The following is a 26,302-nucleotide window of genomic DNA, read 5'->3' as shown; positions in this document are numbered from 1 at the left end:
TATTTCAAAAACCAACACTTGAAATAGCTTCTAATTCTTAAAAGCTGGTTCCACTTTAAATAATATGATTCATAGGCCTTTGGAAAGTTAAATTTTCATGAAATGTTAAGATAGAATTCAGTGATTCCATTAATTAGGATTCTATAAATACATAAAAACCATTTTTCTTGGCATGAAATTAGGCTGTAGGCTGCTATATTACCTCATTTGAGGATGGAGAGGATGTGGATGACAAGTTATCCAGGTTGATTTGAGAACTCACGGGAAGAGAGACAGCTGAAGTGTATTTGCCTTTATTAATTTTCTCTTTAAAATCTTCAAGTAGCATCTCCAATGTGAAGATTTCACCTTCTACTTTTCTAGGTAAATATAAACACACAGGCATCTTATTGAGTATGCAGTCAACATTCTAATTAGTAACAACAGTTCTTGAATATAACATTGATCTACATTTTTAATGCCATCTATCTTCAGACAGGAAGGGTAATGGACACCTTCCCTGACAGGCATCCTGTTTATAGTTTCACTGCAAAGGCCTGGGCTCTAATACTCAATTTTTTCTTCCAGTTTTATTGAGATATAATTGACATACAGCACTGGACAAGTTTAAGGTGTACAACATAATGACGTGACTTACATACAACACGAAATGATTATCACAACAATTTACTGAACATCTATCATCTCATATAGATACAATATTAAAGAAATAAGAAAAAATTTTTTTCCTTGTGATGAGAACTCTTAGGATTTACTCTCAACAACTCTCATATATAACGTACAGTAGTGCTAATTATATTTATCATGTTCTATATTTCTAATTCTCATTTTGTTATTCATTAGCTGTGTATCTTTTGGCAAATCACTTAATCTTTCTGTGCCTCCAATGTCTCAACTATAACATGAGATAACAATATTTTGCTTATCTGGATCTGATTATTTTGAAGTCCCTTACAGTTCTAAGAGCTATGATTCTAGGAAAATAGTGATTTATATCAACTGAAAAAGAATGATATGAAAAATCTGAATAACTTAATTAACAAGCTTGATCCATAGGTATATGTACATATAGGTATATGTGTATATATGTACATGCATATATAAATATAAATATATATTTTGCCCCCAAAGAATTAATTTTCCTCAAATTCATTAAATTTATAAAAATTTATCTCATATTACTCCACAAAGAAAAATCTCAACAAATTCCAAAACATTAAAAATTATACCAGTTCTTTCCCACTAAGATCAAGAACAAGGCAAAAATATTCCTTCTCACCACTCCTATTCAACATTGTACTTGAAGTCCTAGCTAAAGCAACAAGACAAGAAAAAGAAAGAGAAGGTATACATGTTGGAAAGGAAGAAATAAAATTGTCTTTGTCCACAGATGATCATCTGTGTAGAAAATTAGAATCAACAAAAAAACTTCTGGAACTAATAAGCAATTATAGTGAGGTTGCAGGGTACAAGGTTAATATATGAAAGTCAATCACTTTCCTATATTCTTTTTTTTTTTTTTGCGGTACGCGGGCCTCTCACTGTTGTGGCCTCTCCCATTGTAGAGCACAGGCTCCGGATGTGCAGGCTCAGCGGCCATGGCTCACAGGCCCAGCTGCTCCGTGGCATGCAGGATCTTCCTGGACCGGGGCACGAAACCGTGTCCCCTGCATCGGCAGGCAGACTCTCAACCACTGCGCCACCAGGGAAGCCCTCCTACATTCTTTTAAGGAACAAGTGGAATTTGAAGTTAAAAACATAGTACCATTTACATTAAGGTCCAAAAAACTTAAATATGTAGGTATAAATCTAAAAAAATATGCACAAGGTCTCTATGAAGAAAATTACAAAACTCTGATGAGTGAAATCAAAGGACTAAATAAATGGAGAGATAGTCCATGTTCATGGATAGGAAGACGCAATATTATCAAAATATCTGTTCTTCCCAACTTGATCTATAGATCCAGTGCAATCCTAGTAAAAATCCCAGCAACTTCTTTTGTGGCTATTGACAAACTGACTCTAAAGTTTATATGGGGACTTCCCTGGAGGTCCAGTGGTAAAGAATCTTCCTTCCAATGCAGGGGACTTGGGTTCGATCCCTGGTCAGGGAACTAAGAACCCACATGACGTGGGGCAAATAAGCCCACCACAACTACTGAGCCTACGTGCCTCAACTAGAGAGCCCACATGCCACAACTAGAGAGAGAAAACCCACACACCACAACTAGAGAGAAGCCTGTGTCACAATGAAAGATCCCACATGCCACAACTAAGACCTGACGCAACCAAAAAAATAAATAAAATAAATGTTTTAAAAAATAAAGTTTATATGGAGAGACCAAAGAGCAGAATAGACAGCCTACAAATAGACCTACATAAAATTAGTCAACTGATATTTGACAAAGGAGTAAAGGTGATACAACGGAACAAAGATAATCTGTTCAACAAATGGTGCTGGAACAACTGGACATCCATGTGCAAAAAAAAAATGAATCTAGACACAGACCTTACACTCTTCACAAAAATCAGCCCCAAATGGATCATAGACCAGGAATAGAAGGATCATGTTTATGTATAGAATGAGTTGGGAAAATTTCCCTTTTCTTTTTATATTCCAGAAGAGTTATTTAAAGTCTTTGTTGAACTCACTCATAGTCCCACTTGGATTTGGTACATTTTGGGGGTTTGACTGTTTACAATCTTTTCTATTTTTGTCTGGTTATTAGTCTTTTCAGATTTCCTACCTCTTTTTGAGTAGAGTTTAATAATTTATATTTTCCTAGAGATTTGTCCATTTCATCTACATTTTAAACTGTGTTGATATGAAATTGTCCAATCCCATTTGATCTAAAATTTTTATTCTGATATTTTTCCTTTCTCATTCTTTATGTTATTTATGCTTCTCAGTCAGACTTTCCAGTGGTTTATTTTATAGATACTTTCAAAGAAAATGTTTTATTGATTAAATTATTTTAAACTTCATTTATTTCTCCTTCCTTTTATGAATCTCTTCCTTTTTGGGGGTTATTTTGATGTTCTTTTTCTGCCTTCCTGGTTTGAATTCTTAGTTTATTGGTTTTGAACTTTCCCCCCTAATAAATGCATTTTAAAACTATAAATTTTCTTCAGAGTACTACTTTAGCTATACTACATTGGTTTTCATGTTATTTTCTCATTTATTATTGACTTGTAGATTATTCCTAACCTCCATTTTTATTTCCTATTTAATACAAGAATTATTTAGATGAGCGTTAAAATTTTCTGATTAGAGTTTTACTATCTTTTTATTATTAATTTCCAGTGATCAGAGAATGTGAGTGGTATAATTTTTTAATATTTTTTTTTAGAGAAGTTTTAGCTTCTCAGCAAAACTGATAGGAAGATACAGAGATTTCCCATATACCCACTGCCTCCACACATACATAACCTCCCCCATTATCAACATCCCCACCAGAGTGGTAGATTTGTTATAATTAATGAACTTATATTGACACATCATAATCACCCAAAGTCTATAGTTTACATTGGGATTTACTTTTAGTATTGTACATTCCATAGGTTTGAACAAATGTATAATGACATGTGTCCACCTTTAGGATATCATACAGAGTATTTTCACTGCCCTAAAAATCCTTTGTACTCTGCCTATTCAACCCTCCCCCCACCCTAACCCTTAGCAACCACTGATCTTTTTGTTTCTGCCCGTTTTGCCTTTTACAGAATGTCACATAATTGGAATCATGCAACATGTAGCCTTTTCAGATTGGCTTCTTTCTTAGTAATATGCATTTAAGTTTCATCCATGTCTTTTCATGACTTGATAGCTCATTTCTTTTTAGCACAAATAATATTCCATTGTCTAGATAGACCACAGTTAATTAGTGCAGTTCATCTACTGAAGGACATATTGGTTGCTTCCAAGTTTTGATGGTTCTGAATATAACTGCTTGAAGTATCCATGTGCATGTTTTTGGACATAAGTTTTCATCTCCTTTGTGTAAATACCAAGGAGCATGATTGATGGATCATATGGTAAGAGTATATTTAGTTTTGAAAGAAGCTGCCAAACTATCTTCCAAACTGGCTGTAGCATTTTGCATTCCCACCAGCAATAAAGCAGAGTTCCTATTGCTCTACATCCTCACCAGCATTTGGTGTTTTTAGCATTCCAGATTTTGGGCATTCTAATAGTGTGTAGTGGTATCTCATTGTTGTTTCAATTTGCCATTTCCCTGATGATATATGATGCGGAGCATCTTTTCATATGCTTATTTGCCATCTGTATGTTTTCTTTTGGTGAGGTGTCTGTTAAGATCTTTAGTATATTTTTTAATTGGGTTTTTTTCTTACTGTTGAGTTATAAGAGTTCTTTGCATATTTTGGATAACAGTCCTTTACGAGAAGTGTCTCATCTTCTCATTCTCTTTACATTGTCTTTTGCAGAGCAGAAGTTTTTAATTTGAAGTCTAGCTTAATCAATTATTTCTTTCATGGGTGGTGCCTTTGATGTTGTATCTCAAAAACCATCACCATAACAAAGGTCATCTAGGTATTCTACTTTGTTATGTTCTAGGGGTTTTATGATTTTGCCCCCCCAAAAGCATCAAATCCAAGTGGAATTATGGGTGAGTTTACCAAAGACCTTAAGTAACTCTTCTGGAACATAAAAAGAAAGGGGAAATTTTCCCAACTGATTCTATAGATAAACATTAGGATATTTATTAATATATTTCACTAGATTCATAAAGGAGATTAACTAGATTTCTAAACCCCATTTGATTAAACTTTTTCCTAAATTTAAAAATATCTAATTCTAGTAAGCTAGGAATAGATGGATACTTTCTCGATAAAGCTTATCTACTTGAACCTACGGCAGTCATTATACTTGGAAGAATTCCCGATACCATTAGGAACATGACAAGAATGATTGTTTTCACAAGTATTATTCAATGTTTTTTGGGAAAACCTAGCAAATGAAATAAAGCAATAAAAAGAAATGTGATATAGAAAAGTTGGTGGGAAGAAAAGATATAATGTATAAATATTTAAGGGGAAAAGTGAAGTTGAGGGGAACTATTATTTGTTTCTGATTGTCATACCTAAAAACTAAGACTGTCAAACTGAAAATCAACGAAATAGTAAGAACAAGATTGTGTCAGGTAGCCCCGTATAAGTTAAACATACAATTTTCTTTATTTCCTGTATATGGATTAGAGAAAACATCTATTAACAACACACAGAGGGACTTCCCTGGTGGTCCAGTGGTCAAGAATCTGCCTTTCAATGCAGGGGACGCAGGTTCGATCCCTGGTCTGGGAACTAAGATCCCACATGCTGTGGGGCAACTAAGCCTGTGCGCCACAACTACTGAGCCTGCCACGGTCTGGAGCCCATGCATCACAACTAGAGAGCCCACATGCCACAGCTACTGAGCCCGCGTGCTCTAGAGCCCATGCCACAACTAGAGAGAAGCCCGCGTGCCACAACAAAGAGCCCATGCACCACAGTGAAAGATCCCGCATACCGCAAGGAAGATCGCACGTGCTGCAACTAAGACCTGATGCAGCCAAATAAATATTTTTTATAAGGTATGTGTATAATCTTGACTCTTAAAAAAAAACACAGAAAAAGTATAAAATAGCTAAGAACAAATTTGACAAAACATGTAAAATCTACATGAAGAAAACATGCTGGGGATGTTTTCATGGGAATGGGATGGGAATACTCATTGCAAAGATTTTAATTTTTCCTGAACTGATCTGTAAATTCAACAAAATCCTAAACAAAATTCAAATGGAATTTTATTAAAGAAATTTGGTTCCTAAAACTATATTTCTCAATAAAAGTGACTCTATCAATGAAAAAAAAGAAATTTGCTGAGCTGATTATAAAGTTTATTAGTAAGAAGAGTATACAAGAATAGCTAAAGAAAGTTTAAAAGAAGAAACATTTAAAAATATACACTAACCTATAGTAATTTAGAACTATGTGGTTAATGTAGAAATAGAAACAGAACAATGGGGAGGATAGATCCAATCCCATGTACACATGGGGGTTTTGTATATGATAAAAGTGGCTTTTTACCAATGGGGAAAGGCTGCCCTATTCAACGAGTGGTGGGACAAAGATCTAAACCTGGAAAACCAGACTGATAAGTAAAATATAGGAAAATATGTTCTAGTCTGGCAGGCAGAAGGGAATTCATCAGGTGACAAGGGGAGACTGAAAATTTAAAGGAAGTGAAATGATGGAGCGAGGCCTCAAGGTAGCGGGAAGAGATAGGCTCAAGGACCAAGGCTGGAGAGGTTGGAAGGTGAGTGAAGGAAGAAAGAGGAGGTGAAAACATGCAGAACTGGAGGTGGAGAAAAGACATTTCTTGAGGGAATTTGTGATCTTTTCTGTAAAATAGAAGACAAAAGTGTATGCCGATAGTATCAGGGAGGAAGGATTGATGGAGGCAGAACCCCATTTCTTGACTCCTTGGCTTCTGGTGCTAGTGTGTGAAAGAATCAAATGACCATCAGACTACAGTCTGACAAACAAGATACATGAAATCCAAACAACGTTTTTGAATATTACCTTTCAAAGGCAATAATAAGAAGGTTTTAATAAGAGCACAATAGCTGACTTAAGCAATTAGCCAATTAATTTGCACAATTCTTTCCTTTACAGAAAGCCATCAACAATAGCCTTTGGACCCATCGTTTAGAAGGTTCTCGACACACCACGACCTCAAGGGCTGGATTGGGTTCTGCTCTTTGCCACATTTTGCCCATTTGAGAACAAGAGGAGCTGAGCACACTTCGCTCTGAGGCAGTTCTGAGGTGAGTTTTGGGAGAGGCTGAGTCCTTCCCTTGCCCCAGTGTTGACAGCTTCTCCTGTATATGGGATATAATTGCAGTTGAAACTCTCTTGATTTATACTGGGGCCAGGCGCAGTGTGGGTGTAACTAGGATATAAATAAGGCATTGCATAACTTTGGTCTTAATGCGCACAGAGGCCTGTCTTTAAGACGACTGCCAAAACAAGTGGGATTTCTTGGAAAATAAATATCCTTACTCTATTAGTTTTTAAACAAATAGTGAAAGCATGTGGAGATCCTTTTTTCCAAGGAAAAAAAGACTTTGGGGGAAAAAAATCAATATTAAAACCTCATCCTTGCTGTCTAATTACTCAGTATTGAAATAACAATAGACAGAGATTTCATTCATTTTGAAGAAGTAATATCTCAGGACGCTAGTGCCAAAATATAAACCATTAAAATATTTTGGCATCAAGAATGAATTCGTGTTAAAATGCTATGAATAGAAAGAGCTGAACTTACAAATATTAAGCCTACTAAATGGGTTCTTTAAATTCATCCCAGGAAATTATATGGAAACAAGCCTAGCCTTGAGTCCTGGACTACATCTTAAAATTATTTAGATTGGAAAGAGAGGGGCATGGTGGCATCAGAATGGCCAGCTGGAATCTTCATTCGATATGATTGTGCGCCCAAGTTTCTAATGTGAATTAATTCAGGAATCATTTGACTTCAAGCCTTAACATTTTGCCTTTATCAGGATTTGTGTGTCCCTTACCCCAACACTAACCAATGTAACAATGATTCATTCCTGCCTGCTGTCTCTTTGGAATTGTCTGTGCATGAGGAAAAAGAGGGACAGAAAAGAAGAACCGGGCAGGGGAAATAAAGGCAGGAGTGGGATGAAGGAGAGGACAGGACAGGAGGAGCTTGGAGAGGAGAGGGTCCTCTGGGGTTAACACGTGAGCCTTTCTAGAGTTTCTTGTACTCTTCTGAGTCTCAGAACCAATTATAATGACATCCAACAAAATGCAAGGTGGTGGCACAATGTCTCTCCTCCAGGAGACCATTGTTCATTTGGGGCACTCTATCTGGGTCAGTGCCCTGCACAGGACCTTACACATAGCAGGAATTCCGTACTGCTTGTTGCATGGGGTGACACTTATTCAATGGGAGCACAGTTTTTGCTGACCCAAGACCAATGGCTCTCCAAGCACTAAGCCATCAGCCGCATCAGAATCCCACCTGAAGGAGATTACCTCTGACCCTTCCACCTTACACAGTTTAAGCCTCACCTTTCTGGATCAAATTCATCGACAGCTGGGGATTCATGCTTGTGGACTTGCTGTTTCAAAGTCAGATGCTTTTCCTTATTGGCCAGAAACTCCTATTCCAGCAGTTCGAGGTGTCCCTGCATTTTCTCGAGGACTTGTAACAGTGGAGTCACTGGAATCATTCACAGGTAAGCCTGTGTGTGTAGTTGGTTTTCCCCAAAACACAATGAGGATGTACCCCACAGTAGTGTCAAAACAAAGCCGTCATCCTTCTCCTGGCAATTGTTTTGTTTCAGAGTCTGACATCTAAAATATAGACAACCCAAGACCCATCTCAGCATTTATGACACCTCATAGCACATAGCTGAAAACTATGGTCACTTCTGATTTCTCTCCTAGAACCCACTTGGAGATGTTTAAATTTTTATTAATGGGACATTCATAATCCTACATATTTGCAGAATAATTTTTAGCTCATAGAGCACTTTTCCATTCATTATCTTATTTAATCCATGCATCAATGTTGTAAACGTGGCAAAGTAGATTTATTATCCCAGTTTTATAGAGGAGGAAACTGGGGCTCTAGGAAGTATGTCAGAAGTCACATAGATATTAGAAAAGAACTGAAGTTAGAGGACCTGGGATTGAATCTGTGGCACTTGGGGGATGAAATGGGGAAGGAACATCGGGAAGTTTAGTCAAAAGCTTCAAATGGGTCTTCCAGATGTAGCCTCATGCAGATGAATGTTTAAACTGTACAGGTCAGGGTCTTATCTCGATGCACAGAGGCTGCAGCCCTGCAGCCCCAGTCACTAAACATTCCCTGAGCACTGCCCATGTTTGGTCCTGGGCCAAAAGTGTGAGAGACACAAAAGCTGTATCAGGCACAGTCCCTGGTCTCAGGGATTTTATTCCAGTTGGGAAAACAGACTGTGGGATGGAATACTTTGCTATGGCTCAATGGAAGAAGTGAGACTTAAGTCAGGCTTAAAGGACTCAAGAGGGCTTGGATCAGGCAGTATCTGTGAAAATGGAGAGGAAAGGATGAATTGGAGAGATATTGCCAAAGGCAAGAATATTGCATCATGGGATTACAGAATCGAACACACCAGGGTTCAAGTTCAGACTGTCACCTACTAATTGTATGATTTTAGTCACCTTGAACTCTAAGTTTCAGTTTTCTGATTTGAGATAATAGCCCTCACCTCATATTGTAAAAATTAAATGAGATAATGCTTAGTGCCAGGAGCATAGTACACCCTCAATAGATGGTAGCTCTCATCTTCATTGTTATTAGTTCTTACTATTATTAAAATAAACAAACAAGTTTAGAAGCATACTGGCTATACAGGTATAAAAAATGGCAAGTGTGGTAGATGTTTTCCATTTCTCCTCACCCCAGATCCACCCTCCAACTTTCTCTGTGCCTCAGCCAGGAGGCTGGCCTTCAATGCACTGTATCAATAGGCTCCCATGCCTCTGGCTTTGGTTGATTTCAGCCAATGGAAGACAACAGCAGGAGAGAGGAACTGAAGAAGGATGAGGTAGGGTCTTTATTTCCTTGATTTCCTCCTGTCTGTATCATCATGGATTGGCTGTGTCTCTATCAAAAGCCGCAGAACTTGTCAGCTACCCCTACAGCTACTGCTATTCTTGTTATGCTCCATTATCTGCTCTTCCTCCGTCCCTCTGCCCCACTGTTCCTTCCATGAGATGCTTTCTATCCCTTATTGGTTTCCCTTAACCTTGCCCATGCTTTTGTAAAATAATGCCTTACTAAGCTCTCCTCAGTAACTCCACTGGAGTAAGCCTTCTTGTTCTTGCCAGGACCCTGACTGATACTATAAATATCACAGACAACACTCAAAGGTTTCTACTGTGGGAGGTGGGAAGAATGTGAACCCCCTGATGAAACTGAGGAATTTGGAAAGGCTAACAAGTTTGAATGAAGGTGTCAATGTTGGGCAAGGTAGAATTTTTGGTAAGAGTGGGAGATCCAAAGGAAGATCAACACAAACATTTGGAGCTCCAGATGAGAAGTGAGGACTAGTAATTTAGGAATTGGTAGCATGAAAATGGTGGTTAAAGCCATGAGAAGGAATTAGGTATTCAAAGGAAAGAGAAAAGTGAAGCAAGCCAATTATGAATTATAATTTGGGATCTTGGAATTTTAATTGTGTTCAGAAGAAGATAGGGCATAGTTTTCTTGCCATAAATGTACCTCATTTAACTCTCTTAACTAAGATAGGCAGACATGCTACATGTCTAAGCTTGTACAATCAACACATAGAACCAGGATGTTTGCTGCAAAATCCAAAAGCTTTCTCCGTGTGCTGCTCACCCTGAGAAAGTTAGTTTTAGCCCTGTCTGGCCTTCCTTCACTGAACCAGATGGGCCCGGAATTAAGGAGTCACCTTCCTAAGGAGTCACCTCTCTCCTCTTCTCTCAGTCCCGACACGAATCCCCACATACCCTCTAACATAGGAAGAAACTTCCTGAAACTTCCTCAAGAAGGCTAATGCCTTGAACCAGTTTCCTCTGCTTTGCTTGGCCTTTTAAAACTTTATGTTCTCCCAGTTTCTGAAAGCCTGGGTTTTAGGAGATCTCCTTTATCATTCACTCCTTAACTCCTGCAATCTGGCTTCTGTAGAACCACCACTTCATTGAAATCAGGGTTGCCAAGCTCCCTCATGACCTCTCAGTTGCCAAATCCAATGCACATTTTGCTTACCTTCCTTACTTGAAGATTTGATGGTGTGGCCCACTCCCTCTTTCTCAAAACCCTCTTTTCTCTTGGCTTCTATAGCTCTGCCCCTTCCAGGTCTGCCTCGACCGTTTGAGTCTCTCCTCATCGATCTCCTTTGAGGACCCCTCTTCTTTTCCCTGCCCCTGGTTCTGCTTCCTATGATCCTATCTTTGGATTTCTTCACTGCTTACTCTGCGTGTTTGCCTGAGCAATCGCCTATACCCCACAGCTTCAACATAAAACTATACCCAAATTTACATTTCTGGCCCAAACAGCTCCTCTGAGCTTCAGATCCATTGCTCTAATTGCCTACTGGACCTCTCCAATTGGATGTCTTATGGGTACCTCAAAATGTCCCAAACTGAATGTGACATCTGGCCTCCTGCCTACCTGGCACACCCATTCTGAACTGGATCCTCCACTTTTATTCCTGACCTTGGTTACCCAAGCTAGAAATCTGGAATGCATCCAAGCCTCCTCTCTTCTTTACCTGGTTCAATCTGCCGCCACTTCCTTAAACTCTTGGATTTGTGCCCTCTCCATCCTCACTGCCAGCCTTGCTTTAGGACTTCATATAACTTGTTACCTGGATTATGGCTTTCTAGCCGATCTCTGTCCCTACAGTCTTGCCCCCATGGTGCTTGCTGTTTCTCAGCTTTGAATCCTCCAGTGTTGCCCCATCACTCCACCTCAGGATGAAATTAATCTAAGCTCCTTAGCGTGGTGTAAAGGCTTTTCATGATGTAGTCCTTATCTACCTCTCCAGTCTCCTCCCTTCCCCCTGAGCTCCATCTGGTCAATTACACCGCCACACAGTTCCTCACACTCTCAGCACTGTGCCACTGCACCTGCTGATTCCTTTTCCTGGAATACACCTTTGCCCTTACTCTGCCATATTCTTCCTACATGCCCAGCTCAGAAGTCCCTTCCAGGAAGCCTTCTAAAGTACCGTCTCACTGGCAAGGGTGAGCCTCTTCAGTGCTGCCATTAGTATCATATGTAACCTTTCCCAAGCTGCATGTTACTTGTTGATTTACTGGTCTGTTCCTAGGAGACGATAAGTCGCTTGAAAAAGAAGTGTTTCTTCACCTCCAAATTCCTAATGCCTGATACAGAGTCTGAGTCATAGGAAGTACCCCACAAATGCTGTCGAATGAATGTATGAGTTATTTAATTACTATGGTGAAAAAATAATGAACTGTGTCTCAACATTTGCCTCCTCCTAGTTTTTGTCTATACTGTTTGGTTTCTGAAGCACAGACTGCCCTGAGCTTTGCTCGTGTCCTTTATGTCAGGACTTCTGGCCATCTGTCCTGCTGCTGACCCAGTGGCCTAAACTACATCTTCAACTTCACACATCCCTGGTTCTAGTAGTCTCAGCTTTTTGCCCCACTGCCATGCTTCACCCCCACTTCCCACGACCCTGACGCTGATGAACAAGGCTATGGTTACAACATAAATTAATGATTTGATTAAATGCAACAGCAAGCAAGGATGTGAAAGTCAAAGGTTTTGATCTGAAGAGCATGGCTTCAAGATTAATTTTAAGTTTTCAAAGTTTTACATATTGAGTTGCCAGATACTGGTGATTTTTGTAGCCTGTATCCCCCAGGACCCATCAAATCTGGATGTGCTTGCCCTTTACAACAGCTGACATATTATTCTCTTGAACTTACCATGGTCTCATATTTATTATGGGATGACTGCTGAGGAAAGACAGCCATAAGTAATAGATCCCCTGAGAAGGAGAAAGGGCTAAATACATATAGAAACAGAAAGCTCTAAGCTCTTTTAGTCCCTGTAACACAAAGATAGTTTCATCTTCAGCAAAGCATTTCTTATCAGAGCATTTCTATTCCCACCAATGTAGAGAAAACATGATACTATAAAGTCATTTGTATTTTCCCATGTCAAATTCCCTAAAAAGATTTTTAAAACTTGATAAAATTTATTACCAGCCTCCTATCTTGCAAATGATAGGGAGAATCCTGTGCTATGCTTTTGGAAAATTCTTGTACCTGCAGTGAAAAAATGCAATATTTCGTTAAGGGCATAGTGTCTTATGTTTGAATTTGGTTATTTCTATCTTTCATAATAAGCTTTAAAAGTATTACTTTAAAAAAAAAAGTATTACTTTAGTCTTCAGTTGATCAGTCTGTTCTTTTAACTTCTGACACATCTGTTTCCCTTGGGATATCGTGTGAAATGTGTAAGAAGAACTTGAGGAAGGGTCTTTCTGAGAAGTCAATGGCATCTTAGAGAGATTGTCTCAGATTCTATTCCTATGTAAGAAAGAATAAGTTTTGGTTACCATTCATCTCAGCTGCACTGCAGTTTTATTAAGTACAGAAAACAGAAGTCTGTGGCAATCACTACCAATCACTATTTAAAAAAATTTTTTTTTTCAAAATGTATATCTAAATCAAAGAGGTTTAAAAATGCTAGTACTGGGACTGCCCTGGTGGACAAGTGGTTAAGAATCTGCCTGCCAGTGCAGGGGACATGGGTTGGATCCCTGGTCCTGGAGGATCCCACATGCCTTGGAGGAACTAAGCCTGTGTGCCACAACTACTGAGCCTGCGCTCTAGAGCCTGCGAGCTGCAACTACTGAGCCCACATGCTGCAACTACTGAAGCCTGTGCGCCTAGAGCCTGTGCTCCACAACAAGAAAAGCCATCACAATGAGAAGTCCAAGCACCACAGCGAAGGGTAGCCCCCGCTCACCACAACTAGAGAAAGCCCACGCACAGCAATGAAGGCCCAATGCGGCCAAAAATTAAATAAATAAATATTTTTTAAAATGCTAGTACCTGCAAGATGTTCTTGGTGGATGTGTACCATGGGCTCCATCTGCGCATTTAAAGGATAAGAAAACGTGACTGTTGATAGTGATCATGACGCCATTACTCAGTATGACTCGATGTGTTCTGGTCATCATGGAGGCCACCCAGTTGTGTCAAGAGCTGGGGCCCTGATGCCAAGGTTAAATTCCACTCTGACACTTATCTGCCAGGTGACCCAGAGCAATTACTTCATCATTGTAAACCTCAAATTCCTCAACAGTAAAATGGGGATAGTAATAGAACCTACCTCATAGTGTTGTGATGAGAATTAAATGTTACCATAGTATCTGTCATATGGTAAGCGTTTATGTTAGCTGTTACTACTATCATGTTTGTTACTATTACGAGGAATACTCACATATTTCTCCTACAGCTAGACCATAGGTTCCACAAAGGACCGTTGTTGATCTCGTCACCGGCTCTATTGCTGGCGCTCTCACTAACACTCAGACACATGGTAGCCACACTCCAGAGAATAATAACAGTAAGCGTTAAGTTCCAAAATGTGTCAAGATAGTGATTGTTCACACAGCCCTTTTCTACTCACCACAGGCTAACTGGATAAGAGTTCAGATTCCGGAGTGATTCACCTTGAGGGTCTTCCCATTGTTCCCAACACACACAGCTCACAAACACGCTAGTGCCAGAGACCTACTGTAGTGGTCAAACTAGACTGTGGTTATTACGAATATCTCAATTATATCGTGGCTGTGGAACCTATAGAGTCCAGTTCTCCAACCTGAACTGACAGGACGAGAGAAAATCAGACACCTGACTTCAGGCTCCCATTGCCAGAGACAGATGAACTTGATATTCATTCTGCCCCTACTAACCACAGGGCACTGAGAACTGTGCCCACCGAGGGGTGTTCTCCTGCAAGCAGAATGAGGAACGTGGAGACTTCCCAGTGTCACAGGGGTGCAGATTTCTCCATGACTGAGAGAAGCGTCCCAGTCGAGGCCAGGTGGGCTGCTGGCTCCCGGTATGTGTGTATGTGTGTGTGTATCAGGGGTGGGGGCTTCTGCTCAAACTCCCCAGAACGTTCAGCTGAAAGGGAAGGCAGCTGAAGCATAAAGAGGTGGAAATGGAAATAGGCAGAGAACGTTCAGTCAGGGGGCTCCTCATAGAATGCTTAAAGGAAAGATCATACAGTCCTGGCAAAGTGCCAGAGAGCTACAGTGTTTACTTTGATCATTACTGTGAACTTACCTAACCATTGAACCTCAAACAATCAATGAGATCCTGAACCTCAGCATGCTGGGAAGGTGGGTGGAAGGATGGGAAGATGCAGAAAGGGGAAATAGTGTAAAGTAAACATTAGCAAAATTTTGTACTAAATAGTTACCAATATAACAATCTTGAAGCGTGTTATTAAAGATCTTAATTCAGTCCAATTGAGCATTCATAACCAAGGACATAATATGTGCAAACAGAAGGCTAGGCCTCTGGGGGAACTTGGGCAAAGGAAAGATGGAGACGAGGTGGCTGCCTCCAGAGTCTTCAAATCTAGTGGAAGGAACAGATGTTTCTAAATCATTAGGATCCAAAGCGGGCTGAGATAAATGCTCTGACAGAATACTAAACAAACAAGGATGGGAAAGACTGTGACTAGGGGGTTCTGAGAAGTCCTGTGGCCAGTGGGGAATTGAAGGAGGCCATGAAAATGAGCAGGTCTGTGGTAAGCAGAGGTGGGATGTTCCACGTAAGGCAGGATCTCAGAGAGGGCAGGGCCAGCCAGGTACCTAAGGATGACTCCTGGGGTGGGAGGGGGGAGTTTAGTTTAGAAGAGTAGGATGACATGAAAAACAGGGAAACGCAAATTCCAGGTTGAAGAACTTGGATTTTATTCTATTATGTGTTGTTGTTAGTTCAGCCCCTGATTCTTCTCAGGAGAAGACCCACTGAGCTTCTGAGAGGTCAAGGTATTGGGCCAGAACTAGAACCCAGAACCTCAGACCTACACCTCAGTTCTATGCACCCTCCAGAGACCCACACTGATATAGATGAGTAGCGGCCCTGCTTATATGTTTGCTGGAGACAGCTTTCACTTACCTCTATCTGTTGTGAAGTTTCAGGAGTTTTCCATTTCTGCTCTTGTTTTTCAACACCGTTTGATCTAGACATGCTTTCTGAAATATCTTGCACAATAGCTGACTTATCTCTCAATTTAGGAGAAAAGCTGGCTTGTTTATCAGTTGTAAGTGGTTTGTCAGTTATGTTATTTTTAGGAGCAACCTTAGAGGAATCAGAGAACCAGTAATGAACTTGACCTTGGCCATATTTGAACTTGTTGCCTGAACTTGCTTTTTCAGCCTGCTGTTTCTGGGGTGTCTGCCCTTGGCAACTTTTTTCTTTATCACCTGGACTCTTGATTTTAGTTAGAAAATTTGAATTTTCCTGATGGTTGCTTTCTCCAGCAGCGACCGGATCTTCTAAATCAGAGGTGTTTTCTTCTGTCGTGGTTGGCAAACACCTGGGCTTATTGCTGTTTTCACCATTGCTTTTGGAGTTGAGTTGGTCAGTGAGTTCCGAGGTTTGCTCTGTTGGCCAAGAATTCGTAACATGCTGCAAAATAATACTTTTAATAATAGCTCGGTCAAAACTGTCAGCATTAGAGATCTCTGGGAGAGTTTCACAATTAATGCCTTGACCTTTTGAGAATTCCTCTTTGCAAACATGATGGAGTAAAATATCAGGAATGTTTGACTTTGAAGGGTCTCCTTGGTTAGATGGAATATGAAGATTTATGGTGCATTGATTCTCTTTATTATATTTTTTGCTGACAGCATTTTCAGTTGTTTTATCCAAAGTCATGGCCATATCTGCCTTTCTGCAAGTCTCTCTATGTGTAGCCTTTTCTTGAAGGTCCTCTTCTGTTAAATTCGTTTGATTTGAGACATCAAGGATGTCATATTTTGAGGTAAAATTGTAATCGTTGTACATCTGAATTTGGGAGAAGTCCCCATCATAAGGCAAATCCTCCTGTTTCTTAGAAGTTGCATCTTCCGAGAAATCGGCTTCATCCATGTATGTGCGGCTTGACCTCCTTTATCGGTTGCTGCCTGGTCTTGATGTTCTTAATTGTAGCAACAGACCTTCTGGTTTTCATTGATTGTCTTCGTTGTGTGTCTTAGTCCGTGCAAAACAAAAAGAGCCTCATTTTAAATATAATTTATTTAACGTATGAAACCATGCTTATCCTACTGTCTATGCCGGAACAAAACGGATGCTTTTCATTTAGAGAAATGCAGTTATAAACATGAAGGCAGGAAGCACAGCCAAGAGTAACTCATCCTAAAGCCTACATGAACATAATCAGTGGTATATAAGCAAGGAATTAGAAAGGAGGGGGGCTAAATTTTTTATTCATTAAAATTTGAGGGAGACATTAGTCTCTAGTTAATGACCAAATATTTACCAACTTCTCTTAGGAAGTACTATTTGAAATTTGTTCTCCCCAAATAGGAGCTTGGAATGCAAGTAAAGGATTGATTTTTTTTTTAAGTACCACGGCTGTCACTTGTCCACACATCACTGATGGGTCTCTTTGTGTGGCACTGAAAGCAGACTCAACTCAAACAAACCACCAGCCTACTCTGTTCTGGTGCTTTTTCATTTGTCCTCCCAGACATTCTGGTCCCCTTCTTCTGATTTTCCCTTGTATATTGGAGAAAGGCAGAGAAGGACTGACAGAAATATGAGCAAGGAACCAAAAGGTCTTTTGAACACCCAGAGGCCAATCTGCCATCAAGCATCCCTCTTCTGATTAGAACCCAGGCAGAACCCAGTTCAAGAGGCTGCCTTGCTCTGAGCAGTCCTGTCAAGCTGCCACAGTCTGGTGGTAGCAACGTGTCTCAGCGATACTCCTGAAAATGTTCAGAGCAAAACCAGCTGCCATTTGGTAAGAGTCTTTTATTCTTTTAAATAAAATTTAAAGCATCCATTTAGATATCGCTTCTTGATTTGCAAACTTTTGGGACAACTTTTTAGAAGTAGTATAATTACCTCCAGTTTTAAGGGAGTAACTGAGGCTCTGACTCAACCAAGGGACCCACAACCACTGGCTGGCCTCCCTTGCCCATATAATGATGGGGTTGGATGAACAGATCTCTGAGGGCCTCTTCCCCATCTAAATTTTTATGAGTCTGTGGACTTCTGCTTTATTATATAACCTAAAAAAAGTAAGATTAATTCTCCAAGCAAAAAATAGAGTAAACACTAAATGTGGTAAAGATATCTATAAAACATTGTACAAAAATTTGAATTTATAGATAAATGCCAATGTTAGAGAACTCAAAAAAAATATTTTGTTTAAAGTGAGAGGGAGAAAGAGAGAAGAAAAAGAAGAATTATCGTCATCATCATCACTGCAGGATTACTTTACCAGTCTAATATTTACTGTAAAGTGAGGTACATGAACAAAATTACAGGCTACTCCAACTGAACGTGAAGAACAAGGGAAATGCTTCCCAGGAAAGTCAAAAGCACAGAGGGGAAGCAGGCGTTGGGAGACCTGGATTTGAATTCCGGCTTTTCCACTCTTTAGCTCTGTGCCATCAGGCAAGTTCCTTAACTTTTCGGAGTCTTAGTTTCCTCTTCTGAAAAATAGGAATAATAATACCTAGCTCACAGGATTGCTAGATGAACATGAGATAAGCGATCTAAAGCTCCTGGCACAGTGCTCAGCACAGAGTGAGCAAACAATTATGGTAGCTTAAAAATGAGAAAAACAGTCTCAGTGTTGGAGTGCTGAAGAACGCCCAGGTATGGAAGGCTAGGTACTCTTTATCTGTGGGATATTTACAGGATAAAGGAATAAATGGCATATATGAGACATGATCTCTATAGGAGCCTTAAAACTACTTTAAAAATCTACCTGGAAATGAATTTATTGTTTGATCGTGAAAACTATCACCAAATAATTTTAGATAAAACATTGTCTGGGCTTCCCTGGTGGCGCAGTGGTTGGGAGTCTGCCTGCCAATGCAGGGGACGCGGGTTCGTGCCCCGGTCCGGGAAGATCCCACATGCCACGGAGCGGCTGGGCCCATGAGCCATGGTCGCTGAGCCTGCGCGTCCGGAGCCTGTGCCCCGCAACGGGAGAGGCCACAGCAGTGAGAGGCCCGCGTACCGCAAAAACAAAACAAAAAACATTATCTAAGTTGTCCAAATGGCCAACAGGTACATGAAAAGATACTCAACATTGCTAATCATCAGGGAAATGCATATTGAAACTATAATGAGCTATCACCTCACACCTGTTAGAATGGCCATCATCAAGAAGAAAAGAGATAACAAATGTTGGCGAGGATGTGGAGAAAAGGGAACCCTTGTACACTGTTGGTGCAGCCACTATGGAAAACAATATGAAAGTTCTTCAGAAAATTAAAAATAGATTTACCATATGATCCAGCAATTCCACTTCTGGATATATACCCAAATTAAATGAAAATAGGTTATCAATAAGATACCTGCACTCCCATGTTTATTGCATCATTGTTCACAATAGCCAAGGCATGGAAACAACCTAAGTGCCCATCAATGGATGAATGGATAAAGAAGATGTCATATATATACATTCTTATTCATATTCTTTTCCATTATGGTTTATCACAGAATATTGAATATAGTTCCCTGTGCTATACAGTAGGACCTTGTTGTTTATCCATTCCACATGTAATAGTTTGCATCTGCTAATCCCAAACTCCCAATTCATTCCTCCCCCTTGGCAGCACAAGTCTGTTCTCGATGTCTGTGTGCCTGTTTCTGTTTCATAGATAAGTTCACTGGTGTCATATTTTAGATTTCACATATAAGTGGTATCATATGGTATTTGTCTTACTCTTTCTGACTTACTTCACTTAGTATGATAATCTCTAGGGCCATCCATGTCACTGCAAACGGCATTGTTTCATTCTTTTTTATGGCTGAGTAGTATTCCACTGTATATATGTACCACATCTTCTTTATCCATTCATCTGTCAACGGACATTTAGGTTGTTTCCATGTCATGGCTATTGTAAATAGTGCTGCAATGAACATTGGGGTGCATGTATGGAAGTTATCATATATATATATTATGAGAAAGAAGGACATCCTGCCATTTACCATAACATTAATGGACCTTGAGCACATTGTGCTAAGTGAAATAAGTCAGAGAAAGACAAGTACTGTATGGTATAACTTATATGTGGAATCTAAAAAAAGCTAAACGCATAAAAACAGAGAGTAGAATAGTGGTTACCAGGGGATGGAGGGTGGGGGGATAAGACAGATGTTGTTTAAGGGTACAGACTTGCAACGAGCAGTGAATAAACCCTAGAGATCTAAAGCACAGCATGATGAGTATAGACAACAATATTGTATTATAATCATCAAACGTTCTAAGAGACTAGAACTTAAGTATCCCAACCACTAAAAAAATGATAATTATGTAACATGATAGAGGTCTAATTATCACTAAAATGGTAATCATATTACAATATGTAAATGGATCAAATTAACATATTGTATACCTTAAAATTACACCTTGTTATATGTCAAATATATTTTAATTTTTTAAAGTTGTCTAATTTTTGAGGGGAAAAAGCATCTTTAAATGCCTACAGAGAAAAGAGAAAAGAAAGATGAATTCTAGTTTTGCAGGACTTTTAATGACCCAAGCTATAGCCTGAAACTCATCCTCAAGCCTTCTTTGTATCTTGAGATACTCATTGCTGAGCAGTTCTTGCTATGGAAGCCCTTCTTGCTATGGAAGAAAAGACCCTTTGTTAGCCAGATTCTAATTTCTAAAATATCATTCTGTTTAAACTGATAAAATTTAATTTTTGCCATGACTCTTAAGAAAAAGAAAAAAGAGCAACCACCAAGACAAGGTAGAAGCTTGAGGAACGCTCTCATTACACACAGGAAAACAGCTTCTGTTATTATTATAGTTATTTTTGTGTGTGATTGCAAGATATTAAAAGGATTTTTTCTGCTAAAGGACAAGCTACAGCCTTAGAATCATCATGGGCCCCTTACAGGTAGCTGGAAGCAACTAGACCATCTTCCCATACCAATACTCAGCTCCATCTTAGAATCCAAAGGTGAATCCTAAGAGGTTCCAGTCAGAACCCAACAGAACTTTTCTATAGAACCCAATTTGATTTACTGAGTTCAGGTGAACATATGTGGGGCCATGACTGCTTTTGCAGCTGTCCTGATCATTACGTGCTCAGCAGCAGCTCACAAATCACCCTGAGAGTGAATACTTTGAGCAAAAGAGGTCAGCACATCACAGCGACCTGGCCCTCTGGAAACAGTTCAGTCTGGGCCCCAAATAGGGATGAACAGCAAAGTGCTCACCATGCTGACCTCTATCCCCTGTGTAGTTTACTTTATTATGAAGTCCAAATTTGGTGCTGAGGTGCTGGCCTAACCTCACTAATATGCCTAGTTTAAGAGAAGAAAATAACCATGGCTGGGATGACTGCAAATCTGATGGATTCAACTAAGAATGTCTATAGATGGATAAACCAAAACTCCTTGGTGGTTGGAGACCAAAGATGGTCAGCGAATCATTGTTTCTGGCTGGTAGGTGATGTTTGTTCTATCTACCAGGCCCATTTAGTGGTAATACAGATGTAATATATGATGTTATGTATCAGAGGACTCTTTCCATCTTCAAAGGAAAACTGTGGGGCTGTGTGCCTGTGACAGTCTCTTAGCCTCATCCCCAATACCCTCTCTTCTGTGTTTAGATCTCTGCTAGCCTCCAACAGGGTGCACCTGGCCCCGAGGCAGAGGAGAAAACAGGCGTTGTTGCCACCAACGCTTCCCTGCCTCCTTCCACTAAAGAACTTAACACTCAGGTCCTGAACCCCACTCTTCTAAGATCAACCCTACCTTCTGTAATGATAATAGGAGTTGACTGTTGGAAACAATGATTCAACAATCCAAAATCTTCTTACTCCTTTTTGTGTGTGTCATTAAGAATGTGACTAGATTACAGTTAGGAACTTCAAATACATGATCCAATGATATTTCTTGCCCATAAACCAATATGCTCTAAGTCTTCAACCAACACATGCTGCAGTCAACACGAAGAGATAAAACGACAGCGGTAGCAATAGAAACTCACCTCCATCTTGGGGTCTCTGAACATCAAGGAGTAAACTGGTTGAAGGACCTTGAAATACAGATGAGCAATCCTGTCATTCTAAATCATCTTTCTTTTTTTTTTTTTTTTTAATAGTTGGAAGTTGGCTGAAATTGAATAATAGAGCAAAACCTGATCATGCTGTGCCTGCTTCTTCTGGGTAGCTTTGACTGTAAGAAATCAGCTTTGAAGACTACATAGGGAACCTCTGATGTGATCTAAACTTGTCTTTTTTTTGTTGCTTTTGTTGTTCTTTTAAGAGCCTTCAAAAATACTGACTTTGACTCTGTTTTAATTTTCAAATTCTCTCCCTCTGTTCCTAGCTCAAGATTTCTATTTACCCATGAAAGCAAATAGGAGATGGCTCAGAGTAGTATATCCCAGGCCACGCCCAGAGGTCAGGTAGTCATGGATTTTGTATCCAGTGTATGGTGTTTCTAGATTAAAATATGTTCAGAGGTAATGTGATAGAAGGCTCCCTCTGCAATGACTGCATTTGATTACGCTCTGGTAATTCTATCAGCTAACTCTATCTCAGAAATGTAGGGTGCCCACAAATGCAGTGTCTGTGACTGTAACCACACACCATTCAGGGCGACGGTCTGGCTTCATCCAGCTATTGTTGAGTGGCAGTAGGAAGACACTGTGAAGGAGCAACAAACCAATCCAATCCTCCCTGGAGAGCCGATAGATGTATTATTCATAGTCAGTCTTAGCAATGTAGGCCTTCCATGAGTGTACGCAAATTTGATGACCAGCTGCTACAAGTTATCTATCCTGAAACTGTTTTAAAAGAACAAAAAATTTTTTTGAGACTGAGTAAACTAGTGTATGGAGAAGCTTCCTCTTGGTGTTTTACCAGCAGCCTTTGCTTACTTTCCTTGCCCTTTGGTGGTCAGTGCTGTCCTTTTATCCAATTTTCCCACTGACATAGCCAGGTAATCATCATAGATTGTTGGATTTGTATGGTAAACAATGGACCTTTGCTGTGCTTTGGGAACGTTTAGAAAACTCTTACCAGTTGATTTTCTAAAAATAATACTTACCACAAATTTCAAAACACGCTTGATTTAAAGAAGTATAATACCTCATCCTTTCCCTAAACTTTCTAGCTTGAGTTTGGCAACCTCTGCCTAGAGATAAGAAGGGCCAGAATATTTTAGGAAAATTCTTTCTCTTTTGTTTAAAGACTTGCCCTTCTTTCCCTCACATTTTACCTCCTGTCTAAAGGAAGAACATTGACTTGAAATTATCAATAAATGTTTTAAAGAATAAAATGTCAAATATATTGTACACCAATGCCTGATCTATGCTCCTCAAAGTGATTTCTGAACGTTATGATTTTGGTAAAAAGTCTAACCTTGCATTAGAAAAAACATCTAAAGGATGAATCCCCAAATCTCTATGTGGTAGGATTACAGGTAAATTTTATTTTATTATTAGAGCTGTCCCTTCATTTATTAAACAGATATTTATTGAAAATTCCTAGTAGGTGCAAAACACTATGCTAGGTCGTGGACTGAAAAGGAAATATAGAAAATGGTTAGGCGTGTAGATTTTGGTGCCAGACTGAGTTTGTAGCTAGACTCTGTTACATTAGCTGCACAACTCTGGACAAGTTACTTAACTTCTCTGTTCTTCAGTTCGTCCATCTGTAAAAAGGTGACATTAATAGCACAGATAGCGTTGTGAGGATCATGGGAGTTGTTTTTTAAAATCATCACTTATATAGTACTTACTATGTGCCTTACACTGTTCTAAGCACTTTACAAATATTAATTCATTAATTGCATGCAAAGGATTTAGAATATTGTGTATTATAAATGGTGATAATTACTATGAAAGATAGGAAAAGAATGTGAGAAAGGAAGGAAATCTTTCTTGAGATAGGATAGGCAGGAAAGTGCTTTCTGAGGACATACTTTTCAAGATGGAGCCCAAAGGATGCAAAACCAGCCATGCAACGAGTTGGGGCAGAGTGTTCTGGGCACAGGGAAAATGTATGCAAAGACTGGAAGATGAAAAATAACTCTGTGTATTGGGGAAGCTAAAAGGAGCTAGCATGGGTGATGGAAGTGAAGATGAAAGAAATGGATGTCTTCAAGACATAAGGCATATTTTGGAGGAAAAATCAACAGAACCTGGCACTGTGTTTGTGAAGGTAGGTGAGGATAAGGGAGGAATTTATCATGACTCCTTGGTCATGCTTTCTTGTACTTCCAAGTATTTTATAATACAGGTCATTTGAATCAATAAGGAAATGACCCCAAAGAGCAAAGGACATGAATTAACAGAAAAGGAAATATACATGTCATTGAAAACTATGAAAAGATGATTATCTAAACATGTAGAAAAATAATCGCCCTTGTTCTATGGTTTAAACATACTTGTAGTCAAATAACATTTACTGAGTACTTAACAATAGTTCTCTATACCTCATACAGACACTTCATGCTCTGGGGACAGCAGGACATGATTTTTTGTTTGTTTGTTTGTTTTTGTTTTTGTTTTTTTGCGGTACGCGGGCCTCTCACTGCTGTGGCCTCTCCCGTTGCTGAGCACAGGCTCCGGACGCGCAGGCTCAGCGGCCATGGCTCACGGGCCCAGCCGCTCCGCGGCATGTGGGATCTTCCCAGACCGGGGCACGAACCCATGTCCCCTAGCATTGGCAGGTGGACTCTCAACCACTGTGCCACCAGGGAAGCCCAGGACATGATTTTGAATCCTGGTTCTGCCACTTTCTAGACTCACAATTTTGGGCAGTTGACTTATTTTCCTACTTTGTAAAATGGTGATGACAACTCTACCTCAAAGGCTTAATATATGAATAAAATAAGACAATGCATTTACTTAGTCCAATGTCTGTCATGTAGCGTGTCCAATAAATGGTAACCATTACTATGGAACCAAAGTCTTAAGCTGTGTAAATCATCCTCCACCCTTACCCTCATCCTGATGAACCAGTTATATATCTGGAAATCCATGAAGATAGCAATGCTCTCTAAATCATTGTAGCATGTTGGGGCTGGATTATGCTTATTTTAGCTTTAATGCATGCATAGAGTTCAGAACAGTGTGTGGCACATAATGTCTGATAAATACCACCTTTAAAAAAATGGTTAACTATTATATAAACTATCTCTTTCAGTACTTCAAAATTTTAGCTTTTTAAACCATCTGTAGTTTTATCTAAAAGGTAAGGATTTAAAATGTAAATCTGTTAAAAATTAAGCCCTTGTAGAAAAAAAAATAGCGGGACTTCCCTGGTGGCGCACTGGTTAAGAACCCACCTGCCAATGTAGGGGACACGAGTTCGATCCCTGGTCCAGGAAGATCCACATGCTGCAGAGCAACTAGGCTCGTGTGCCACAGTACTGAGCCCGTGTGCCACAACTACTGAAGCCTACGCACCTAGAGCCTGTGCTCCGCAACAAGAGAAGCCACCACAATGAGAAGCCCACGTACTGCAACAAAGAGTAGTGCACACTCTCCGCAACTAGAGAAAGGCTGCGCATGGCAACGAAGACCCAACGCAGCCAAAAATTTAAAAAAAAAGAAAAAAGAAATAACAGCACTATTTCCCTAACCCCTTTCTTATAAAAAGCACAAAGCTCTCTAAATAGTAATCAATTAGACTCCCCCCAAGTAAAGTGAATATTACCTAATCCAACACCAAAATGCCAACTTTTATTGGACAGTTTTAGCTGCTATATTAAAATACTGGTAGTGATAAACATATAAAAAGTAAATAATACTCAACATTTAGCCTTTTATGATAGGCTTGTGTAGGCTTAATAAACAACCATTAATTAAGACTCACAACACTCAGGTGAGGTATCTCTTCACCCTCTCAAGCAATATCATCATCTCAGATGGAACCTCAGTACAGTGCTAAACAATTTAGGACAGGAAATAATTACCTGCTCAAAAGATAACAGCACTTTGCATCTAAATAATGCTTTTTAACCAAGAGTATCTAGCCACATTACAAACTCTAAGAGACTTAATAAACACTCTGAGACTTAATAAAAACACTCTCAGAGACTTAATAAGTATCTCCCTTTAACCTCATGGAATAGGTTGAAGGAGAAGAAGCAGTTTAGCCAAAATTATGCAGCAGGTCACTAGCAGTGAGAATTTAGTTCCTTGGATTCAAGTACTAGGTGGGAAGTAAAGAAAGTGAATGTTTATTGAGGGCATACTATGTGCTGGGCCCTTTGTGTATATCCTCTCATCAATTCTCTCCAGGCCTCCCCCAAAGATAAATACTGTATCATCCCTCCTTTAGGATGAGGGAATGAGCTCAGAGGAGCAGCTAGGATAGGTCAGTCTGATTCCAAATCCAACTTGCTTCCTCTCCTATCAGACCACATGTCACAAAATGGAAGAGGAAATAGAAGTGGTCAGACTCTATTTTTTTTTTAACAGTATTGGTGATTGTATCAGTTTCCTACTGCTGCTTTAACAAATTTTCACAAACTTGTGGCTTAAAAC

General features: G+C 39.6%; 1 protein-coding gene across 1 annotated transcript in view; it reads right to left on the bottom strand.

The window, feature by feature from the left end:
• The window catches only part of AKNAD1 (AKNA domain containing 1), a 40,488-nt gene extending 23,793 nt beyond the window's left edge, over positions 1 to 16,695 (bottom strand). The window contains 8 exon segments of the mRNA XM_060139471.1: positions 203 to 359; positions 8,101 to 8,233; position 12,248; positions 12,781 to 12,843; positions 12,960 to 13,093; positions 13,096 to 13,107; positions 13,636 to 13,675; positions 15,721 to 16,695. Of these exon segments, the coding sequence (XP_059995454.1) occupies positions 203 to 359; positions 8,101 to 8,233; position 12,248; positions 12,781 to 12,843; positions 12,960 to 13,093; positions 13,096 to 13,107; positions 13,636 to 13,675; positions 15,721 to 16,695 (1,515 nt within the window).
• Positions 16,696 to 26,302: the final 9,607 nt, after the last annotated feature.

The sequence above is a fragment of the Lagenorhynchus albirostris genome, chromosome 2 (genome assembly GCF_949774975.1).
Source record: "Lagenorhynchus albirostris chromosome 2, mLagAlb1.1, whole genome shotgun sequence".
Lineage (NCBI taxonomy): Eukaryota > Metazoa > Chordata > Mammalia > Artiodactyla > Delphinidae > Lagenorhynchus > Lagenorhynchus albirostris.
This window is presented reverse-complemented; position numbering and strand designations above follow the sequence as displayed.